The sequence below is a fragment of the Dreissena polymorpha genome, chromosome 3 (assembly GCF_020536995.1).
Source record: "Dreissena polymorpha isolate Duluth1 chromosome 3, UMN_Dpol_1.0, whole genome shotgun sequence".
Classification (NCBI taxonomy): domain Eukaryota; kingdom Metazoa; phylum Mollusca; class Bivalvia; order Myida; family Dreissenidae; genus Dreissena; species Dreissena polymorpha.
Window position 1 is genome coordinate 67507730 of NC_068357.1, and position 26784 is coordinate 67534513.

At 33.1% G+C, this 26784-nt stretch overlaps 1 protein-coding gene across 1 annotated transcript in view; it reads right to left on the reverse strand.

Moving 5' to 3' along the window:
- Nucleotides 1–26784, reverse strand: part of LOC127874597 (uncharacterized) — a 48262-nt gene that overhangs the window by 2266 nt on the left and 19212 nt on the right. Inside the window, exons 2-6 of the mRNA XM_052418986.1 lie at nucleotides 7196–7836; nucleotides 3942–4053; nucleotides 2431–2587; nucleotides 1969–2032; nucleotides 1–1772 (exon numbers count right to left, since the gene is read on the reverse strand). The exon at nucleotides 1–1772 is cut by the window's left edge and continues 2266 nt beyond it. Of these exons, the coding sequence (XP_052274946.1) occupies nucleotides 1024–1772; nucleotides 1969–2032; nucleotides 2431–2587; nucleotides 3942–4053; nucleotides 7196–7835 (1722 nt within the window). The 5' untranslated portion in view covers nucleotide 7836 and the 3' untranslated portion in view covers nucleotides 1–1023. The remainder of the gene's footprint in view (nucleotides 1773–1968; nucleotides 2033–2430; nucleotides 2588–3941; nucleotides 4054–7195; nucleotides 7837–26784) is intronic.

Genomic DNA, 26784 nt, shown 5'->3' on the forward strand with positions numbered 1-26784 from the left:
ATCAACCCGCCTAAAATAAAGAAATTGAAATAAAATTAGAATCATATCGTGTTTCACCATTGTCATGTGCAAAACGATGAAACCACACCTACCCCAAGTGCAAACGCGCCCGATTGTCACGGATGAATGGTTGTATCGTTATATCTTGCACAGAATATAGTCAAATGATCACATGTGCAATTTTATATCAAAATCTTAACTCATGACTGAGATGTTCAAATTTGAAAAGTGTTGCGTTAGAAAAGTTTCCAAGTGTATTTGGTATTCGCTAAAAGTAACATTAATTCTCAAAATCAGCGAATATTTCGCAACATATTTCGTAAAATAAAGTTAACCCATAAAAAATCAAGAGTTCCTTATAGCAATAGCCAAAATTTCAACGCTGGTATTATAACCTATGTTTAGAGAGATACAAAATGCTCGTTTATTTTTGTGCGACAATATATTCCATGTTAATTTCCCGCCACGATATCTGAACATTTTCGAGCGAAGGCGAGACAGGCTTCGGACAGCGTCGGAAAAACAACAAATTCATGAAAAGTACGTCGTGCTTCCAAAGCTGCCCGAAGCAAATCTCGCATTCGCTCGTAAATGTTTGGATATCGTAGCCGGAAATTCACATGGAATTTATTGTTAAGAACACAAAAAACGAGCATGACATAAGCATTTTTTTCAATCATTTTCACCATTTAAGTGAGAGTGGATCTGTGTTTTAACTTGTTTTATTCGCGACATTTTGTGAATGGTACTCTTTCAAATTTATGGTAACATGCGGTGGCAATAGAGTTCACTTGTCAATACATCGCTTGTAATTTGTTTGAATTATAGTTTAATGGCACCCACAATGAATGAGATAGATGGACATATATGATATAAATATCAATAAAATAAAAAGTACGTGCATATACAATGTGTTGAATATGCGGAATGTTAATACGAGATGAGCAACGGACAATATGTGAGACAAAAAAATGATTGATTAACGAGATTTAAACTATTGACACGTAATTGTATAGTGCCTTCTTATTTTGTCTGCATGGTGTTTTCTACAATGCAAATGCTGAAGTCTTCATTTCCCCTAAATGTTGTCTGAAGAACGGTCTGAAAGGCTCGCAAACATTCAAGTTTCTTTCCTGCCTGAGTGTGATCACCGGTAATTTTGTCGTAAATTGCTTCTACCAAAAAGCTTCCATCGAGTAGGACGCTAATAGGTCCAAATATAGATGCGATCACAGTTGCAAGTGTTGCTCCAACTTTTACCGCAGCAAGAATGATCCCTGCAATGCTATGAGCTACGCGAAAAACCGATCCAAATGTCATAGTACCTTTAATACTCCAACCAGGACTTTCAGGACCTCTGTCTCCAAATGCATGTGAATCAAATTGACTTGCGAAGTCTGTAAGCGCTTGCTGGAGTTCTTCTTGTACTTTTTCTAGCCCTTCCTTTATTTCACTAAGCGAGCAGTTTTGCTGCACTGCTTCATGGACGCGGAATCCACCTTGAACAATGCTGCTTGCGCCACCTATCACACCACCCGTTATAGTAAGACCTAGTGATGCACCAAGTGTGAATGGAATAAGTATCAGGCCAACAATACCAAGTACACCCCCTACTAGGCCAGTTATTGATGTTCCAATGACTGCTGAGTTGACTCTCCTTCTCCGTTCATGCAATTCAGTAGGACATGATCCGATTTCTAACGCATTATTGAACTGTCTTTGCGCTTTCTCCAATCTGTTTAACGCGTCGTATTTACGTCTGATTGGCATATCTGAAACAGTTTACATCTTAAAATCGCTAACAAAAACATGTTTGCCAATGTATTCAATGATGAATATACATTAAAAGACAAACAATGACATTAAGTCGTTTATTAAATCAAATTAGTCTACAGAAGCCCTTATATAAATTGTGTCATTTATGTGTGTCTTTATCATTTATTTATCAATTATATATTTATATCTTACCGAAATGGTCGAAATTGGCACACAGCTCACGCAGTATAGTAAATTCACAACGCCTGACAAGAATCTGTCAAATAAACCAACACAATGAATGAAGCAACTTCCTTATGATATTTAGACAATAATATTATAGTAATAATTATGACAATCATGATAACAATCATAATTTTAAGAAGAAGAAGAAGTAGTAGAGGAAGAAGAAGAAGAAGAAGTAATGATGATCATCATAATCATCATATTCTTCGTCGTCGTTGTCATCATCAGCATCATCATCATCATATAAACTTGATATACTATGATCCGTGCCATGGTATCTCCTTGTAATTATTTACGAAAATTTCATAAAAGTAACAACCAGGGTTTAAAACATACGTTGCGCTTCGAATTATTGTAATATTTAAGATAAAGCATATTATTTTAGAAGATAACAAAGCCATATAACGTACATGTGTATATCTCACTTACCCGACAAAATACCAAAACATGATCCCTGTCACTGCGGGACAAATGCTTTACGAACTCCTCATGACATTTATCGATTGAACACGGCGTTGTGTACCGATGGCTGGGTTCTGTTATCTCAATTGTCTTTTGTCCAAAAGGCCCAGAGTCGGTTGCTTGGCTAAAACAAACATTTCAGAATGACAGACAGTTTGACCAATTAGTTTAAACATGTTTTTCCAATGGCAACTGCAGTGTATATAAAGCTTGCACACCACAATAAGCATTGGGAAAGAATTACACGAAAGAAATAAATAGTATAGGGTTTTTCTGCGCGTGGACATTTGTACACAAATTAAAGGGAATGTTTCAGTTCAAGATTACACAGTGTATGCCAGACATTAGAAATATGCGTGAAAATACGTAAATATTATTAACAATTATTAAAATATATCAATTTATTAAGGGTTAAATGAGTGTTGAATCAAGAACTGAATCATAAAACAACAATAACTCATGATTCGGACAGAGCCGGTTTGTTGAAAATCGCCATGATTCGCAAATGTATTGGTGAGCCCATAAAAGTATTCCGGAATTCTCGTTTGTGTTAAGATATATGTACAGCTACGTCTGAATCGCTTAAGATTCTTGAAATATTGTTTAATAGTGTTTTATGTTATAATTTGAATATACTGGTTATAACATATAACTGGTCTAACTGAACATACTAGAGAATTGATGAACACTCTTACATGAATATGCTCATGAAGCGCACTTGATTTTGTCATCCGCATATGAATTATATGGAGATACCGTTTCCTTACATAAAAGGACGATACTGTTTAAACTAATAACGGGAAGAAACATTAAAAATCGGTCGATTATCTTTGTTCAAAATTAAGGTTCGAATATTCAATTTTTTATGAAAACAAAATCTAACAATGTTAGTTATGCACAGTTCAGCGTCTCGCAAATAAGACAACCGATAATATTCCAACTCAACATGGCATTTTTTATGCCCGTGGCGTGGAGTTTAAGCAAAAAGCTTTGGGATGAGGCCTGTCAAAATCTTTACTTTTATTACAAAGACAGCTTCGTGTTATACATATTATAAATATACGTGACATTCTTAGTTGTTCAGCCACTACGCAAATATATAATTCCGGAATTATATAAGTTAGGTATTTTGATAGTTATACGGTTAGTGTACAAATGTGTAAACAATATGTTCAAATACGTTTTCTTTTGTGAAATTGGGCGATAGTTACTAGCTATTTTTGGATCACGTGTGAAGGTTATTGTTATGCTTGTTATTGTATCCAAATGAAATGCACAAATTACGTATTTAAGTACATATTGCCTTATTTCAGCACATATGCGTTCAATCAAAACCTTAATTATTATTTATAAATGTTCTCTTATATATTTATTTTTATAGTTTAAACTATTTGAAACAGCCCTAGCAGCGTTTGTGTGTAAGTTAACTTTTATTGCTATGTATATCCTACGAAATCAGTCAATCTGCACGAACACACCAATATTCTTCAATCCAATAACGGAGACGTTCTACAAGAGGGAGCTTTGCTGCATTTCTATGAACATCTGCCGCCAATGAGGCTGGAATCGTGATATCATCTAGTTGCGTGCCTGTGATCACATAATAAATAGCATAAACATAATATTGCTGAAACATGAACAAGCGCGTAGACACCCCCTGTACGTCGATAACCCAAACTGAGAAGGAAAATTCAAACTGAAGAAAACAAATGGCGACAGAAATAAAGACTCCAGTCATTTATATCTAAGATCACGTTAACTTTATTTAAGGTAAGTTGTGACAAAAGAAACGTTTCTTTTTGATAAAATGTTATTTTCCGGATGCAATGCGCTAATAAACCCATAACAATTACAACAATTACGTCGAAACAATGAATATCTTTGAAAATCAGGAAAAAGTAAATGATATTGTCGAAAGTTTGAGGCCAAAAACAATTATAATCGATTTTTTTTTATGTTTTAATGCTTGTACTTATGTATTAACCTTTCATATATGTATGTAAAAAAATGATTGGCGTATTATATAATATATTCGTATGTGTATGGGACAAGAATATACACATTGGATAATGACCTAGTAACTGGTGTATGGATAATTTCAAACTATGTAAAATGAACACTCTTGTAAAATATTTCGAGATTTATTTAATTGCTGACAACAAAAGCATTTTAGCACATTGTAAAACAATCATCATAAAAAAGATTTAGTTTTCATTTCAGGTAAAACAGAAGATAATAGAAAACTACAGGTGCGATTATTGTCCATAGTCATTTAAATGCCTGAAAGAAATACTAATCCATAACACAACTAAACATTACGTAGAAACATTAAAAATTAGAGAACTTACCTCAGATGAAACAACCGGAAAATTAGGTTATCGGACAAAAATATATGCGGATATTACTCCACAAAACATAGATGAACAACATTAGCAACTCACTATTGAAAATGGCGTTATCAAAGAAAAAGTAAATCAAAGTGCCTGCCCATCGCCAGAGGAGTGCCCGTGTAAAGAATTGGAATCGCATAAGAACAGGCCAAAAAAGCCTTGCGTGTATTGAAGTAACTCTAACAAAATTTGAGTGAGATAATTTAACACTGCATAGAGAAACATGGTGAAAAGCCCTTGAAATACAGGGAGTTTGCATTTGATCCCGCACTAACCAAATACGGTTATAAATCAAAGCTGCATGAAGGTCTTATCCTATCAGAAATATCGCTAGCAGGAAAATATTTACATATTAATGAAAATTTACAATACACTAAGTTGTGTTCTTCAAGCACAAAAACTGCAAATACACCAGTTAAAGAAACAAAACCATATGAAATGTACTATGATGACGAAACTGTACAATTCACTTGTAAATATCTTACTACTACTTTAATTTTCCCGCGCCGACAAAAAGCGTCACGGGGAAAACTTTTCATTATTATTAAAATACATAATTTATATTAGATTTTTAATATTAATGTCTGTGTATTGAGAAATCGTTGAATATGTTCTTTCAATCTGTAAATATATTTCGGAAAGTAAAATGCTAGACTAGCCGTCGATATGCCCCTTAAATGTGTGTGTACCATTCGATGCAATCTTTCTGATATAATGTATGATGAATCAGATCAGTAATGCCTCAAAAAATATCCCAAACCTCTAATATGATGACAAATACACAAATCAGCGGGGCAAGTGCCACTTTAATCTGCAGCTTCGACTCGAATCCCTTTAAATCAAGTGATTAAATAAGAAGTAGGGACATTTTTAAATTTCTATGCGTTTCATGCTATCCAAAATGACATGGAACAAGTGTTATGGCATCTATGTGTAGGTTAAATGCATATTTTGCATGCTTATTTTGCTTCTAATCTCAATTGTATTCGAGTTCCGTTGAAATTGATTTCACTATTAACAAATAAATGAATGTTGATGTTCGTTGAAAGTATTTTTATATGAAATTATACACATCGTGTGAGTTTTTGGTTATAAATAGTTGTTTTCAAAGAATAATAACCAACCTGTCTTTGGAAAACATGTTCAATACATCACAGTTTGTGCATTATCCATCTTGAGTTTGGTTATTATCCACATAAATTTTATATCAGTTTGGATTTATTCATAAACTTTTATATCGTCCTGCAAACACATAACACACTAAGTGTTAAAAGTAAAATTTTAAAGGACATTCATGGTATAATATGGCATATCTCTATTACAGTTTCGTTTGCTCTTTTGTCAATTAACGTGTAAATAATTAAACACATAGGACGCATTTAATGAAAATTAGCATTTTCCGAAGGCAAATTTATCGTTTTTTACTATATAACTATTAAATCATTGCAAAACTCAAAACGCATGTGTGTGTCAGGCATTCATTATCACATGTGAAGAACAATTAGATCCTTATAAATACTTAATTAGCAGAAATTATAAAAAAAAATTACCTACCTTTCAGTTTCAGTTTCGACCGACATTTTTTTCTTCAGTTTGAATTATCCAACTCAGTTTGGATTATCGACGTACAGGGGGTGGTAGATAATTGACAGATAAAAAATAATACTAACTTACTAAATTGTATTAAAATATACTACAGGCGGTTACCAGAGTTTTTTAGAGTATTATTTCAAAACCTTTTTTGTCGATAATTTCTTCTCGTGGTCAGTTATTCGAAACTAGACCGGGTTAATTCAAAACAGCTTTATTAACATGACTCCCGTAGTTACGGTCACACATTACATGTATAACATTATCGCCAAGAAACGTCTTTTTATGTTTACTGTAACTTCAAACTTAACGAACTTTTTCTGTTTTACAATTAACTTGTAAATTGACTTTACTTGTGTACTTGCATTTTTATGTTTCTGGAGTAAGAAAATGACAACTTGAACACTATTCTCAATGATACATAGCTGATTTCTAATAAATTGTTCAAATAAAATAACGTTTGACTGCTACTTTCAATATGTCTTTAATTGTTGTTATTGAATATGAATCAGTTAAAAGAGTCTGAATTGTTAAAATCTCGACAAATTATGATAAATTGATCTCCTTCTTGAGCAACGTAAATAACCTCAAACTCGAAAACATATGCCCATCAAGATTTTGTTAAAGAACAAGACAATGGCATAATATTACATTGATTTTAATTCAAGGAAATATTTTAGCAAATAAATTGTATTATTTTATTGATTAAGTTCCTTTTTTTTAAATTGTCTTTAAACTTAAAATTAACTTACGTTTCAACTGCCGTGCATGCTGCTCCAAAAGTCCTATGCAATGTGGTTCTTCAGGCTTTTCGACTGCGGGACTTATTGGGTAGATATTCATATCGTTTTTAGATTCCATGTGGAAATAACTCATAAGAAATCCGGGGTGTCCAACTCTTTCAAATTGGAAACTACGAGTTATATTTTGGTACTTTATTTCTTGCTCTATGCTTAGTAATTTCAGGGACTTAAATTCATGCCATTTGAACTCTGAGTCTTCAAGTGTCAGAACGTAGATATTAACGTCAAGAAATGTAGCTAGGCAATACAAATATATTATACAATTCTCTGCATCGTGTGTGGGGTCGATGATTTGATTTGACAGTTTTTTTGTATGCTCTTTGAGCTTTTTCGCGGTGTTCGCAGGATCAGTCAATAACGTTAGAAGTATATCCATTATGTCTCTTCGTTTTTTAAAAATGTGTTTTTGTATCGCATGTCTAAGAGCGATAGGCATCACTTCTATGTCATTGAACAGCTCGTGACTGATCCAAGTAAATATGTTGCTAAATACAGGTTCTTCTGATCGTGTACCTTTACAAATACGACGCAGTGCTCTTCCTTCTTGAATAAAGGTTGCTGCATCATCTAAATGAGTATGGTCTTCCATTCTAAAAGTATACAAAGTACTGTTGTATAACATTGGTTATACTTTGCCGACGGGGTTACATGTATGCGTGAAGGTTTGTAAGACAGACTATGTTTATTCGAGGCACATCGTTTGGTTACCTTGGCAAACAGATGTAATGGTTCAATATAGCAATTTTTCATGAGTAATTTTTTATTTCCAATTAACCATTTTCCAGCTAATGAGAGTAACCGAAATCTGCATGAATTGCTGCATAACTTAACCTATTCTTTATAACAACTGAGCATATGGAGGTAAGCAATTCAGACATCTAAATTGCTGAGACCCTCTTATGTGTGCTCTTTTAAGAAGTATACACTTGCTCTACATTGGGCTTATGTTCGAATTTAGTTAGCACGCAACTCGAAACACAAGGTAACATATCAATAAATCAGTGTGCATCCGAAAGTGCTGATTTATAAAGACTTTTAAAGATCACGGAGGGTTGCACAATGATATATATTGGTATGTAACCAGCACCCGATTGTATAAACAGTTTAACCGGCGTTTAACCACATACCGGCGGTTAAAAGTCGGTAACATGTTGGTTACTGGTCGGTAAGCGTTTGTATAACATTAGGTTAGCTAGACCGATCGGTTAAAACGCAGTTAAAACATACCCTGCTTCCCTAGGTGGGTAAGTACAAGTAACCGAGAGGTAACTTACACAAAATGGCCGCGGCGCGCGACATTATACAAGCTAACCATCGACGACCTTCACAATTTCAACGAGTAAACAACAAATTGCAGCGACTTACACTTTATTTGACTTAATTTACAGGGCAATACGATTTCCGGCTTCGGACGGCGAATTTAAGGACGCACAGAACGTGTTTCTTATATTCTGTTATGGGTATGCCGTGTGTGATCCGATGCATCAATGGCGCCCATGTTAAAATCATTTCTCCGAGAACAGGGAACAACAAAAGTACAAACAAAAAACAAAACACGTTCGAACTAGTATCTTACCTTTAGTAATCCTTTACAATCCATAAATAATCCATTTAATTCAATAATTGACGAGTTTGCATCTAGGGCCTTTGATAATTATTTTAGCATAGTCAAATAAAGACCCTTATGCCATCATATCATTATATTCAAATGAGAACTCAATAAACTTTCTTCTTCGTCACACGCTACGTCATGTACTCTATGTACATTACTGCTGTTAAAATGAACCGGAGCATTTTATCAAACGTGTCGTGTTCTGAGAAAAATGGGCATAATGCATGTGCTTAAAGTGTCGCCCCATATTAGCCTGTGCAGTTCGCACAGGCTAATCAGGGACGACTCTTTCCGCTTTAATGACTTTTTTTGTTAAAATGAAGTCCCTTCTTAGCAAAAATCAATTTTTGGCGGAAAGTGTCGTCCCTGATTAGCCTGTGCGAACTTAACAAGCTAATCTGGGACGACACTTTACGCACATGCATTATGCCCAGTTTTCTCAGAACACGACACAAATAATAGCCGTTGGTGAACTCGGTTGCATTTGCAGATTTCTGCATACAAAGATATATTTAAACTTGAACAATATTTCATTTGTCTATGGTAAATTCCCTTATTGTACAAGAAAGTAAGTAAGTTTATTGTAAACATAAGCCAAATTAGAAGAATAGTCTAGCATGTTACGACGACCATGTATAATTTTTATGTTACATCTAGAACAACTAGAAGAATAGACGTCTTTATAAGCACTCTCATGCAGTTTGGAAGCACCAGGGATTCCGCTAAATGATGCAAATCCCGACATCATTATCAATTTGTCCCTGGTCATTTTGATGAACTCATAGCTAAAATTTACACTTTATTTTATTGTGAATTCATTTGTAAATGAATTTGATAAAAAAAAATACATGTCGCTGTTTATAAGCGTGACACTTCGCGCGAAAATTACGTCATTAGAAAATGCATTGTGGAAATGTTTTGGTTTTAAAGTTACCGGTGGTTAAATTCCACTATGCGCGATTAGGTTACTTTGCGGTATATCGTGTTTATACAATCGAGTTACCTTGAAGATTACTATACCTGAATAACCGCAAACTTACCAAGGTTTGAATGTTACCGAGCGGTAACTTTAACCAACGTTTATACAAACGGGTGCTGGAGTTTAAGTTAAAAGTGCCTTTTCTCCTGCTGTCAATCGCAGATATGGCTTTTGCTTTACAATTTGTTACGTGTTTTTCTTTGGAAAATATTTCTAATCTAATATTTTGGGCTGAGTTTAATTTGATATTGGAATTTCGTCACAATATTACACTTATTAGTGTATTTGCGTCCCTTGGTTGCGGTTGTGTGTTTGTTTTTTTACATCTGTATAGTTTTCTCGATTTTTTCAATATTTTAGTAAAATTTGAATTACTTGGCGTGTGCAAATTGGTTGTTTTGTGGTTAAACTAAGACGAACCAAATGTGTAAAGGTGCTTATCTGGGCTAAAGCAGTTAAACGTCGATTTCTCGGTTATCTTGTTACTTATATGCGGCGATGTGGACAAAAATTCAGGCTCGCCTAGACAGGACCCAGCACGTAACAAAAGCAGCAACCACACACTTACGGCTTGTGAAAGTCTCTCTCAAGCTGCAACCCCGTGACGAGATACATCAGACGGCGTTGTGACGGGGCAGCGGACAATTTCATATTACGCATTTTCCCCACCAACGACATCATCAAGGCCATTGGAGAGAGGGGCAAGCGAAAACTGGAGCTTACTGGGTTTAAGTGAGGTTAGTTGGAACTTACTTCCAAGATGGCGACATTTTCGTGTTTTTCGTGAAGTAGTGGCGGATATTTTAACCCGGTAAACACTTTATATTTATATTTCTTGTAAATGAATACGCCCTTTCGGCTCTACGGTGTTTGAGCTTCCCTCGGTTTTTTTGTTTCAATATCGTAGACGTCGGAATAAGAAAGTCTTTGAAGGAAATCCGTCGACAAATGTGTTTGACCTTCTAGTAATTTGGTGTACTAATATCATTTTCTCTTATAATAAAGAGTATTTGCACAAGTGTTTTGTAAAATATAACAAAAATCACGATTACTTTATTTGCCCGACTCAGTTTTATCTCTTATCACTAATTCATTGCCGAAATATATTGGTTTAACCCACGTTTCTGGAACTAACTGTCTTTAAAGCACATTTTGGGACCAGATTTTCGTGTTATAGGATTTGACACGAAATACTAAACCATCTGTTATAAATTTTATATGTTTACTTCAATATTATAGATTTTTCAGAACTATTTTCATTAATTTAATGTTTTTATGACGTGTGGAGCTTATTCTGATATTAACTTTTGATTAACCTTCCTTTACCGTTCTCTCAGATGATGCAGGTCTCAGAGGGCGGTAATAAGTGCAGAATGTGTTATTAGGAATTTAAAATAGAAGAGGACTAAGATGTCATTCCCAATTCATGCACCACAAGAGCTTAAATGTATAATATGCAATAAAAATTACTTCAACAGCAGATAAAGACACAAAACCAAACAAAGAAAAGTCTGCATAGACAAACTGTCTATGATTCTAGTTTTACGTTATATTTAATAATAAAATAAACCAGTATATGTGTTCCGTCATGTATCTGTATTCTGTACTCTGCACTCAGCACTTACATACATGAAAAATGATCGGAATGAATTCGTTACGCATTGGACTCATTCACATAACTTAAGATTAGCTGACAATTTAAGGAACAAATGAAATAACCTTAATAATCTATTTCCTAAATACAACAGTCTTAAATAATATATATTCACATAAGTATATAACTGAAATAAAATACATATATTGATCGCTTCTACTGAAATCATGTTATGTATTGCATTTGCTAAAATCTTTCTATCCACTACAAGTCCACTTTTCGCGATTATGATAAATTCACCAACTAAAGAACTTCTTTAAAAGCATTTCGTCCAAAATCTGTAACATTAAAAATACATACATGTATCGGTATCGTAATAACGCGTTAAATTTAATTGCTTTTAATAATCAGTTAATACTTAAGTTTTCAATTAAAAACTATCCACTGATATGCATCTTCTAAGCTCGCGTTAGGTATTTCAAATCGCTTCAGGTATTCCGAATCGGAAATTGTAGTATTTATGTCTCTTTAACCTTGTAATAGTATCCATTGGGGTTAATCCTTTGTGTATTGTTCATAACAAATAAATTTCAAATGTATGTACCGTAATTATTTTAAGTTTTCGGACACCCCCTTTTTGGCAAAAATAATAATTTTTTGAGACTCTAAATTTTCGGACATGCGCGTTTTCGTCTATAATAAATCACTCTAAATGTTCGGACAGTATATTGTACATCGCTATTTTACCAGATTTTGACACTTTTTTTCGCTTATCTCGTGACACTTCGATCATGACTTTTTGAAAACGGATTATGGTCAATTAAACCTGGGAGACGCATGCCTGAGGGCAATGGACCATAACATTTGCGTAATTGGGTAAATAACCATGTATACCAGTAGAAAAAAATAGATTCACCTAACAGCATTTTAAATGATATGAAGCGGTATGTTTAATGTTTTTACATTTTTCTGTATCATTTCAGGCAAGAGTAAGCAGAGCTGTGAATTTATATTTATTACAAAGTAGAAACACTATTGTGCATTGATTAATTGCTTTTATTTCCATATAAAAAATTAGACATTTAATTTTTGTCTCTAAATTTTCGGACACCTGTAATTTTTTAATATTTTCCGTATCTAAATTTTCGGACACGAAAAAACAATAATTATTTTTAAGTGTCTGAAAATTACTGTAATTGCTTTTGGTGTTAACTGGCGCCATCTTGAAAGTAAGTTCAACTGTCTTCACCAGTAAGCTACAGTCTAAGCATGCACCCCTTTAAATAACAGCGGGAAAACTCAATGTAATCAAAGACGGTCAACTCTTTATTCAAGTTATGATTCTGAAATGTTTATTTTAAAAAGAAACATGAAAACCGACATAGACAAACAAAATGAACGCTTAGTCCCAGAAATCGGCGGTATAAATACTAAGATTGACTCATTTTACATTAACTAACGAATTAAAGCAAGGAAATGAAAGGCTTAGGGGTGATAATACATTACTGAGAGAATAAAATGTCAAACATGAAAATAAGCTTAATCCGATCGAAAATCGAAACTAGCTTCGCTTTCACGGTAAAGCAAGATATTTAAATGGCTCTGAGATGTTTCCGAAAGAAAAGTACGCTCATTTATAAGATAATTATCCACTGATTTTTGGGACGAGGCAGATACGTTATAAATAGATCGTGCACATCGCATCAAATCTCGGGATAATCGTACGATTTATACGATTTAAAGACTGTGAACTGATTCTAGGATGCGCGAATACGCTTCAACATAATCGGTTACGCTCTGTTCAACAATACTTCAGCGACAAAATACGCAAGCATAGACACATTCTCGGAGAGCGTATGGAAGAAGAGGAAATAAATAATAATTATGCCGTATACGCTATGATAAATACATTGTGAATGATTAAGAAAACAAATATATTGGCATGACACAGTCAATTGTACCCATTGGTACCCGGTGAACTGCAGCTCGATAACGTTTTGCACGTGGAATACCACGTGCTAACCCAGACGATAATATAGCTGCACATCGCCGATTGAATGCTAACACCGTTATCGATCACGTGAGCGATGACGTGAATGTTCGAATCCGGCCCAATGATGAAAACACACATATCGGAGATGATATGACTCACACGATGATGACGTGGGCTCCGACACTTCATTCGTGGACCAGGGATTCGGCCGTGACCCAACGAAGAATGAAAGCATGGGGATATTGGTTATTATTAATTAACTTTATAATATTAGACGAGAATATGTTCAATTTGTTCGCCACATACAAGTTGAGCCTCGCCAATAAAGCTCTAAACTCGCCTTATACGAAAAAAGGGTGGCCAATATGGAAAAAACACGGCCAATGCGGAAAAGGTCGGCCAATACGAGATTCAGTCAATCAGAAACCAGGAAAAACTCGGCCTTATATGAGATTCTAAAAATTCGACAATTGTGGACGCCATTTTGAAGTTGTATGCATAGTTTTGGTGCAAAAGTTTAAACCTTCAAAAATATACTTAAAGTACTCAGCCCCTAATATTTTCAGCCCAAGATTTCTACAATAAGAATAGTGCAGTGTAACCACAACAGTAATGTTCAATACACTCTGGATCAGCAGACGATTTATTTCATAAATCAATCTCTGGGTTAATAGTCGCCATCTTTCGAACTACTTTCAAAAGTACAACAACAACAATAACAGTAGAAGACAATTTTAATTGCGAAAAGTTGAAAAATTGAGTACATGTGTCACGGTTGTTGAGTGGAATAGTGTTATTTTCAACTGTGTACGAAGCATGTGAACTGGTAGTGGAATAACCAAATTGTTGGTGGAAATGGAATTTAGAAATAGATCTAATAATTCATCATTTTTCATGTCATGATCGTGTAGAATTATCATCAGCATCATTTCTGTGGAACATTGCAATATTCAAAATACAAGTGTTTCATAGCTATGGTGCTTTTGACATAGTTCACTAACCATCAAGACTGAAATGATTCATGCACACAGGTAAAGTAAATAATTGAATTTGTGCAGAATGTTTATTTTTTACAAATTATTATTTAATTTAACCAATTTATTTTAGATAGATTGCACTGAAACTCAAAGTCTAAAGCTTAGTAAGACACTTAAGCCAGTTTTCTGAGAAGAAACAATACTTGTTCAGAGTATAGCAGGCTCATGCGGCCTCTGGTTTCTTTATTTGGCTTCGGCCTTTAACCTGGGTCGCTTTGATTTCAGGTGTTTAGCCCCCATATTAACAAGGCTTTCTCGACCCTATATGTACTTATTCATATTGTTTAAAGATTTTGAGAACCCTCGCTCAGTGCCAGTGGGGATAAAACAGGGACCTTCTTATAGCTAGATGAATGCATCAAATATGCCAGCAACACTTTATAATCAATAACTTTATAATTGATGATTCTGTTCTTTTAACTACATTACTAATTTACCAAAACAATGTGAAACACATTTTTATGCTCCCAAAGGAGGGCATATAGTGATCGCACTGTCCGTCTGTCTATCAGTCACACTTTGCATTTAGGTTTCGAAAAAATGCTCATAACTTCTATGTCGTTTCAGATGTAACATTCATATTTGGTATGCATGTGTATATGGACAAGACCTTCCCATAGACACACAAATGTCGACCCCTTTGACCTTGAACTTAGGGTCGGCGTTTAGGTTTTGAAAAATGCTCATAACTTCTATCAAAGCGTTTATCGGGGGCGTATGTCATCCTACGGAGACAGCTCATGTTTTTGCTACTGTCCTCTGCACAAACCATGATATATCTGCATATATGCATCCAACCAAATCAGTAAAACTATTTGTCACTTAATTACAGTAAACTTATTTCATGTTAACTTTTCAACAATATATATATATATATATATATATATATATATATATATATATATATATATATATATATATATATATATAATTATATATAACAGATCTTGAAAAAAACACACATCAAACTTCAAATTGTTTTAGTAAATTATAGGCTTTAATTGGTATTGTGACATTGACAACACTCATGCATGCAACTATACAATTATACAACTATGGAACACATTATTTATGAGAAATTCCAATACATCAACATAACGTCTCAGATTTAAGGCAGATAATCTAGTGCTTTTTTGCTGCCATTTTTACTATTACAAATTTTTTCATTTTATGTTATGATGCATTGATCTTGTTTCTAAATTAACCAAGCAATCATGTTAAACTTTTGAAGAAAGATGTTGTCTGATAAATATTGAAAATATAATCACTACAACATCAACAAAATTCAGTTGAATACTGTGACCAACGAAGATTTGCCAAAGAGCAATTCAGATCATGATTTAAATTTAATACAAGTAATATGAAAGTCTGCCTATTGGATCCCAGTTATGACTTATTTGTCAAATCTGCACATTAATTTGCCCTTGGCCATGTAGAATTTGGGACTAAATACCATCAAGTCATGTAGAAAGGAGCAGGGTATAGCACGCTGCTATTGATCTCTTGAGCTTTCACATGAATTTTACGGGTAATTTTCATACAACAAATGATATTATATAGTGTAATGATAAAGCATTATGAGCACAAATTATATCTCTTACTATTGGTGCAAAAATCAATTAAGTGTCACATTTCAAAAGAAAATTTATATAAAAAGGTATTATTAATTGTTAAAACGTTATAAAAGGTTATTTCAATTCATGAAAGCATTTAATTACAAGAACAAGTGCATTTTATGTCCATTACAATACATGTAACAGTATTGACATTGTATTTATCTGCATTTGATGTGCATTTAATACACTTAAAAATGCAGACCAGACACACTTCTAACAGAAACAAAAGTATTTTTTTTCTGCATTTTTCCAGCATTAATACTCTTCAAGTGTATTTTTTATCATCCCAAATACACTTTACCAGGAAAAAGGTATGTTAAAATGCATTTTTAGTTTGTTTTAAGTATATTTTCAAATGCATTAAGACACTCTTTTGCAAAAAATGTTGAACAAAAACTTGAAAATATTTAATATACTAAAGTGAAGTAATAATTAAAGTTTTGTATGAGCATCAAAAACAGTGTCAAATTCATACCATTGCCTATTTAGTAGCAGTAGGCCTTATATGGTCTACTTGTGGTAGAAATAATGCATTTTGTATAATACAACATACATGAATTAAAAAATATAGCTGCCCACAGTTCAATACAATGTTCAATTAACTACACTATGCAAAGTTGAAATATGACATCAAGCTTAGAATAATCTTTTCAATAATGTATAATATGCTGTTTTAATTTATAAGTGAAATAGACACTTGCATATAAAAACTGATTTTACAACAAAACTAAATGTTTAATTTGATTTTTAGCTCCACTGGCCAAAGGTCCTGTGTCCATCGTGCGTCCGTGCATTAATTTTTCCTTTAAACATCTTCTCCTAAACTACTGGTCCAATTCTGATGAAATTTCTTAGGAATGTTCCTGGGGTGAACCTCTTTCAAATTTGTTCAAATTATGCCCCTGGGGTCAAATTTGACTCTGCCCGGGGGTCACAAAATTGAAAATTTGCTTATATAAGGCCTATTTTGTGAAAACTTTAAAACTCTTCTTGTCCTTAACCATAAGGCATAGGGCTACCAAATTTGGTATGTAGTGACAAGTAATAGTTCTCTACCAAGTTTGTTCAAATTATGCCCCTTGGGTCAAATTTGACCCTGCCCGGGGTCACAAAACTGAACATACGCTTATATGGGGCCTATTTTGTGAAAACTTTAAAAATCTTGTTGTTCATAACCATTGGGCCTAGGGCTACCAAATTTGGTATGTAGTGACATCTAATAAACCTCTACCAAATTTGTTCAAATAATGCCTCTGGGGTCAACTTTGACCCTGCCCCAGGAGGTCACAAAACTGAATAAACGCTTATAAAGCGCCTATTTTTTGAAATCTTAAAAAATCTTCTTGTTGAAAACCATTCGGACTATGGCTACCAAATTTGGTATGCAATAACATCGTATAGTCCTCTACCAAGTTTGTTCAAATTATGCCCTTTGGGTCAAATTTGATCCTGACCCGCGGGTCACAAAATTGAACATTATATACGCTTATATCTTGCTTATTTTGTGAAAACTTTAAAAATATTCTTGTCCTTAACTCTAGGACCTAGGGCTATCACATTTTGTATGAAGTGAGATATAGTAGTCCTCTACAAAGTTTGCTCAAATTATGCCCCTGGGGTTAAATTTGACCCAGACCAGAAGGTCACAAAAGTGTACATGTGCTTAAATAGGGCCTATATTTAAGTATTTGCACATGCAGAGAAATTTGTTTCAGCCTTTTTTTCAGCAGTGGATCGATACAGGGCAATCATGGCCCTCTTGTTTAAATACTCAAAAAATGAAACCGTGTTCATGCTTGCATGAACACAGTTTATAAATGCTGTCAGAATAATAAAATATGCAATTACTATAAATACATATGCCAGGGAAAAGTGCTTTTTTTTTACTAAAAAAATCGAATGAATATTACAATAATACATTCTGAATACTTTGGTATGTAATTAACAGTTTTGTCTGAGAAAATCACTAAATTTTATATATTTATTCAAATTCACATAAATCATATTTCAAAAACACATAATTACTTCAAATCCTTTTACACAATACTGAAAAAATGCACAGTTTCTGATTGTTATTGATTCTTTATTAATTTATACATGTACAATTTTTTAATCTTGATGCATCCTCAATTGTATTATGCACATCTTAATCTGTTTTAACAATTATATTATAAAGATTAAAGCTGACTCAGTAAAATAATAATCCATGATTTCTGCAGTACTTGCAGACAAACTAGGAATACTGCTGTAATATTATCTATCTATCTAATGGGATATTAATTTGGCTTCAATAGAAAAAAAATCAAAGCATACACATGTATATAATGTGTATGTATATATTAGTTAAACTTAAATTGATTGACCATCGATAAAAAGATATTATAATATATATATACATATATATATATATATATATATATGATATATATATATATATATATATATATATATATATATATATATATATATATTCTTGTAAAACTAAAAATCAAATATGTATGTTTCTATTACATCATTTAGGACTTTTATTTTCAGACAAAGTAGAGTGAAGCTTAAAACAGTATCCAATTGTAACAGTCAATTTTGGGAAAATCAACCTTATAATTATTTTCTGTGTTGGTCAATGTCATAATTGGTATAAAATGTATATTGAACTGGAAGTTTTCTTTATTTTAAATAACATTTGCTTGGTCAGCCATAATTGTCACAATCAAGTGGTCTTTTTACACTGTAGTTTTCTCACTGACTATGGGTTTGTTCTGAGAATGAGCCACACTTAGTATCGTTGGGGAGATGAGTTGTCAATTTTATGTTATCAGTCTTTCATAATCCAGTATACCTGTAAAAAGGGAATATGTAGCTGATAATCACACAATATACACAATTAAAATTGTATGCATTTAGATTTATTTAGTACTGTACATAAGTCATTTTCCAAAAATATGTAGCAACATTATATTATATAATGCTGCAATACTAAAGTAAATTACTAATTAAAGGTCGCTGATGTGTAATGGATGTGGTTTCCACCTAATGATCTGGAGGTCACTGGTTTGATCCCCAGTGTGGGAGCATTCTTAAGAAATCTCCAAGAGACACCCAAGTACTGGTTCTAGGCCCAGGAAACGAACTCAAGAGCATTTCACATACATGTACGTAGTTAGTAACTTAAATTTAATTGAACTAAAAATGGGTTAAAACTAACAACTGAAACCCTTATTAATACATTTTATTTTGAATCAAGCAAATGTGGAAATTCATTAAAAATAATGAGTAAAATTTAAGAATTCTACTTTAAAGTAATCATGATAATTTAGATTATTTTCAGAATATTTAATGATGATAATGATACAATTATTTATTCCCTAAATGATAAAAATAAAACATGTAATGTTAATTTATGAAAAAAAACGTTTATTTTTATCAATATCATGGTAATTACAACTAGATACAGGCAATTAGATCAGAAACGTGCATTAATTATATTAATGAACAACGCAGACATTTGTAGTGATTTATGGTCACTATTTGATTAACGTTCTATACATGACCTGTCATAAAAGGTATTTTTTTATAGCCAGTACTACAATCGGCAATGATAGTCTGTATTGCATACATATTCCAACGTCTATTATCGATTCGCTTCCTCAAACTGAACAAATATTTAATGTTTACATCGCGAAACGTAATGCATCCAGTTTCACTTTCGGTTTGGTTGGTTTTGTTAACACCGTAATTTCATCTTAAAAATTGGATGATAGGGTGATTAAATAATAATGGAAAAGTAAATCAATTGGATAATAGGTCAAAATGCAACACAAATGAACGGTAATAGTGCTCTTAATATCAAAGTTTCGGTAAAAAGTTTGGCGCTAGTTCAACGCGCATGTATACAGCCTCATAACAATAGACTGACAACCTTTTGGGTAGTAAAGTAGTAATACAAGGCAATATGGCGACCGTTAGCCACGAGGCCTATCTTACGGAGGAATCCGAGATAGCCGATGTATCACGATTGATGTTCAATATAGACCGTTCCATAATCGATAAATTGACCGCCGCCATATTGTCAGTCACGTGACTGTCCGCCATTACACTGCTGCTAACTGGTGCGAGACTGCGATTCCAAAAGCCAAAAACGTAGAGAATACCCGCTTAACCGTTGTCGGATAAATAAATTACTTAATGAATTAATGTGAGGCGATTATCACATTTTTGTTGTTTAAATGATTGTTTGAAGTTGGGATTGATTGTTACAAATAAAATGTTTAAAATGCTTTCGTGTATTTGTTTTTTTTTATATCTGTAATCAAGTGGTAATCATCGGCGAAAATTTGCCGGTTCAGTCGCTCATACTATGTCTTTGATTAGACTTGTTACTTTTAACGTTTCACAAACAATTCACGCATGTATTGTTGTGTTGATTTTGATAGCCGCAACATCAAGCAATTTATATTTTGATTAATACTTATTAAAGATTCTCGCGCAATTAATTACCGCTAATTGTTTGTAATTGGTCTCATGTGGTAAAAATCTACATTCCAAAATCATAACATATTATATTAAGTATGATATTTTTGATACGCCTTCCTTTATTTTTCTTGTTCTAACTGATATCAAAGATAAAAAATTGTGGTTTGGATTTATATTTAATTATGGAATTTTGTCACGTTAAAAAACGAGCTTTTTATTATGAGAGAGTGATATTGATCTTGACGATCTTTTATGTGATTATTCGGAAGATGAAGAGAATGTGATCTATGTGATATATCTATATTTTCATCTGTGAATCATTTAACAGCTATAAAGCTAAAAAATACTAAAAAATGTATTTTATAGGTCTTTGAAGTAACGCAAAACATATGGATAACGACACCAAATGTTTAGTCAATTAATCCACACAAAAAAAAACTCCGAAAAAAACACCTAAATAATATTTCAAAAATATATTATTAAGCGCCAAACGAATTTATTAATACATTTATTTGCAACTTTAGAAACGCGGCATAAGCATCAAATTAAAGATTATCTGAAGACTGAAAGGCCGACAATTTGACACAACAAAGAGCTCTATGCATAAGCCGTAATATTTTTTGCAGAAAAGCTTCAATAAATTGCAATAGTAATACATCTAATTATAAAAATATAATTATGAATGGCATGAGTACGTTAGTGTGAAAAAACACGTGAGTAATAGAAAGTATAAGGGGTGCATTGAAAATAAACGTACTACAAAGCCCTATTAAAAGCGAAGTGCATGACAGTATTAATTAACATGTAATTTTAATTTGATGGGTTTTGTACAGAGAATGACGCTATTGAGGAATATAAACATACAACTGAAAAACACAACTTTACATGATGCAATTTGAACTGTGTATTCATGTATATTGAAAACTCGTTACTAGTGAGTATGAGTGGCAAATATCTAACATTTTAACACACATATATCTATATTAATATTTTTTTTAAACAATATTTACCCCCGTTCGTGTCAAATGTAATTTCTTGTTTTATGATGTCGTTCGTGCATTGCCGTAACATTAAATCTTCATACGAAATGACGTAGTTTTAATTAACCGATACCCGCTAAATACGTTAAATGTTATGTTTTTAGGTAAATTTTATAATTATCAAATACTTTTTTTCATAAATTAAACCAGGGATTAAACGGGCTAGTATCTTTACGGTGTACAATTTCTGATATTCTATATTGGACATAACTTTTAATTTGTACAATATGTAACATATCTAATGAACGCAACTGTTAAGTATGTCGGAGGTAAAATATTAAATCAAATGACTGCTTAATACTACCAGTAAGAGAAGACATGGTGGCATCATCAATTGTGTTTAATGACCAGACTGTCATCTGCCACCCAGTGTGGTTTATAACACCCCGGGATGACGCCATGTTGTTAGTTAAGTCTGGATAATATCAAAACGAGATAATCGGATTATGCAGAACAAACGGGCAATTCAACACTGGAATGCAAAGGATTACGCGATTTTAAGATTGATGCATATAATCAAATGATAAATATTGCATTTAGTTTAATTAAATGGTTTTTTTAATGTGTTAACGTGTTTATTTTCCTAGACAAATACCTAAAAAATGCACGTTTTTCAAACATTTTTCTGTTATAACACTAACTTAACATCTCCTCTAGCAGAAAAACTTTATTTCATACAATTTGCATGACAAACAAACAAGTTTTACAAAAAGAAAGAAATTCACCCGTTGAATAATCGGTGCTCTCTTATATATGTTACCGGTTGTTTGGCAGTAGTGTAATGGCGGACGCGGAGAGTATTCAGGGGAGATAATTGGGTAATAACTAAATTATGGAACGGTCTATTTGAGCGTACACAAATAACAACGCTACAATCAACAATTATCAAGCGTCGGAAGCAAAACTAATTCGAAATCATGGAGGATTTATACATTACAAATGCAATTCCTAATGGCAATAAGAAAGTTTTCAATCCTTTTTGTCTTTCTGAGTTGTATTAAAAACAACGGTAGTGGATCATGTGTGGCTGGAATGTTATTCAGGTAAATTTTGCATAATTTCGCGACCTGTCAAATTGTGTTCCTGCATCATGTAATGTCTAGAAAGAATCTTCTGTCTATACTGAAAAATATTATAAAGTTAATTAATAAAATTGTCATTAATTAGTTGAATTCATATTGGCTTTTTTATTGAGCTGATGACAGCTGTATTGTCCTGCGGCCTCAGGTCAATACGGCTGTCTTCAGCTCAATAACAAAGCCAATATGAATTCAACTAATTAATAACATTATATTAATAATTTACTTTATAATATTAGACGAGAATTTGTTAAATTTGTTGGGCCATACGAGTCGATCCTCGCTAATAAAGCTCGAAACTCGCCTTATACGAGAACATGTCGGCCAATGTGGAAAAAACACGGTCCATACAATCACCGAAAAGCACCGAATAGCACCGAAAAGCACTCAATTTCACTCTCTATATATGCAATATATCGTTTCTAGTGTGTGTTTTTCCGTACGGGTGCATACAATCACCGAAAAACACCGAAAAGCACCGAAAAGCACTCAATTTCTCTCTCTATATATGCAACATATCATTTCTAGTGTGTGTTAACGGGTTTAATTAGTTATTAATGGCTATATGAGTGTATGTCTATACTACATTGCGCCCAAAACGGTAAATATTGGAAATATACCGACCGAAAAGCACTTCATGTGAAGACCGAAAAGCACTCAATTTCTCTCTCTCTATATATGAAAAATTGCGTGTCTATTGTGTGTAAACAGATTAAATTAGTTATAAATGGTAAATATACCGACCAAAAAGCACTTCAATTCATGTGAAGACCGAAAAGCATTCAATTTCTCGCTATATATATGAATATTTGCGTTTCTATTATGTGTAAACGGATTACATTAGTTATAAATGGTAATATTTCATGCATATTTATACTACCTTGTGTTTATTATGAGGTATTGATGCCCAAAATTGGATAATATCGGCAATATACCGACCGAAAAGCACTTCATGTGAAGACCGAAAAGCACTCAATTTCTCGCTATATATATGAAAAATATGCATGAAATATAACCATAACTTAGCCACTACTTAACTTATTATACTTATATTTCAATATAAATTAAATTAAAGTTTTGAAAAAAATGTGTGGAAAAATGCGAAATAAGCCAGATACTTTATTCTTAAATCGAAAATGTCTGTTCAGATTAAAACTTAATTTTTACGGATCATTTTAATTTCCTGCAACGATATCTATTCATACGACTCACGAACACTTACTCCGATCCTAATTAAGAAGACAAAGACAAAAAAGAGAGAAAAAAGTCTGAAGTCATCATTAACAACTTGTGAACAAACGGCCGGTACGCTTCTTTAATCAGCACAAAGCAGTTTGGAAATTTATTTTCGCACCTTCAATTAATTATATTCCAGATAATGATGAGAAGTTGTGTCATGATCGGGGCCTTTCATTCATGTCCGAAAAGTGCGGCTCGTGTGAATTTATGTACAGTTTTGTTGAATTACATTTGCTCAATTAATTATTCGATGTACGATGTGAATCTAAACTTAGTTTTAGTGCAGATTCGTTCATACGACTTATGGGATTGTTTACCCTCGGGACTTCGGTTAAAAACCATTGCCCGAGCACACTGCTTAACATAAAACTCTGCATAAAAAGGTCGAAAACGGCCATAAAATGGACAGCCCGATTTTACTGGGCTGTACCATTGATATAAATAGAAAACTTTGCAGTGTTGATGCGGTGCCTTAATAAAAATCTATTGGTTTAAAAATATCTATCCTTTATAAGAAGCGTTAAAAAACACAGTGCTTTACAATGGCTGGGCCTAACGCTGTTAAAAAGCGGCGTTTTTATTGGTTGATACACTTTTTAAACGATGGCGCTGATTGGCCGAAATTTCTTATTAAGGATTGCAAGTAGGTCAATCCGTTTATAAATAGAATTTTCCCACGGCGGACGTTGCACTTTAAAAAGTAAACAATAATAGTTTCTAAGCAGAAAATATAAATGTAAGAAAAAGATGAATAAATCCAAAAAAACTTGGACTTGTTTTATAGTTATAAATTACTATGTTTATATTATGTTACTGTACTTATCATTAATTATTATTATTTATATGATGTTGTTATTGTATGTTATTGTTTGTTATGTTTTTTAAGGAAAGAGAGAAAGAATAGCCCAATATTTATAAGTAAAGATGGTGAAAACACACATACTGTTGTATGTGGCATCATCATTACTAGACCCACTGTTCAGTATATACTGCAATGGGTTTGTTGGAGTCTTTAGACTTTGTGATATGTGTTTTAAATGTTAAAAGCCAAATAGGATTATTTTAATATAATGCTTATAGAAAAAAAAGGAATACACAGATGTGTAATATGTTTGAGAAACAAAATAATAATACTTGAGGGTTTTCCAGATCACAAAGTGGTTGAACATTGCCACTATATATTTACATTCATAATCAAGTACCATTATTATGTGTATATTTAAGGTTTGAACAAAATGCCACACAACAAGATCTAATCGTTGGTGAGATATGTTTGTCTATGAACATTAATTAGTAGGGTTTCCAGAGCCTGATTTAACAGCTCTCAAATGTAAAGTGAATTTGCATGTATACATGCAATTATATGAAAAAAGAAAGGAAAAAAGACAATATATAATAACACATAGGGAGTATAACTCTCAAATATATATTAATATTGCAATTTAGTATTGAGTTATTAAAAAAGTAATGTGTATAAATTTATGTATGTGGTTCAATGTTAAACACTTGCAGCCAGGGAATATAGCCTGTTATGCCCCAACGTAAGACCCTGTCTGTATGGAACTTAAGGAGGATTGGGGTATGGAGAAGAAAAGTCCCCCCAGAGTGGCATTTAAACAATATTTAAAAGTGAGTTTAGTACAAAAAAAATTATATGTTAGGGGTAATGACTTACGTGTCTCCAAACGGTCACCTTTATAGAGCCACATAAAAAATAAAGGTAAGACAATGTGCTTTACAGTTAAAAATGAGACAAGAACAACTAAATTTGTACAAAAAGTACATTATTTACAATATGTACAGAACTATATGCGTTTATATATTTAAAATACATGTTGCCACCCTGGAGGGTTGAAAGAAGAAGAGATTTTTTGGAAGTGTAGGCCGATGTGAGTGGAGGAAAAAGAGCCAGCAGGGGTGATGTCACTCAGTTGAACTAAGGGAGGTAATTGTGGGGATGGAGTCTACAATGGTTGTTTCCCCTGGAACAGAGGGAGTGCACGGTAAATGGAAAATGGTTTGTTTACAATTGAAGGGGAATTATAAAAAGGTATGATGTAAAATGGTAAAAAGACCAAGTATTACCTAGATGCATTAAAACAAACCCAAAAAGCTCTAATCCAACCAATATTATTTATATATTGGTGATAACAATGGAGGAAATAGTACTAAAGTACCTTGTATGGAATGTAAAATGGCAATTAAACAGAAAAACCGAGGCAATTTGCTATATAAAATAGCAATTTAATATAAAATTAAGGAAATTTGCTATATAAAATAGCAATTTTGACATGAATTAGTGTAATACAGAGAAAAATGTTTGCTATGGTGTAGGAATAGCATTATTGAGAAAAAAATTAAGGCAATTTGCTATATAAGATAGCAGTTTTACACAAAAATAAGGAAATTTGCTACACAAAATAGCCGTTATAACAAGATTTAATGTACTACAAGATACAAAATTAGCAGTATCAACAAAGTCGACAATAATACCAATAGATTGGTATTACCCTGGATAGGGCTAAGTAAGTGTTTATCATGGTACAAGGCCCTGCACCGTGCACTCCAGTCCGACATGGCTCTTCGAGTTTGAAGGGGAAAGGGTGGGGTGTCAAAGGGGAAGAGAAGGGGTGCAATGCAGCCAACAATCTCAGGTTACTGGACAGCCTCGTCCTTTCTTGTAGTAAGAAATGCCATAAAATATGATTATATTAAAAAACTGAAAAATGTAAATGGTGGACTAATGTCATACTCTCATAAAAAATGTATTAAAATAAAGAAGACCAGGTCAATGCCATCGGTCTGATTTAGAAAGGGCGGGGTAGAACAATAAACCCATTAAAAACTAAAATAAAAGTTGTGTAAAAGAGACACAA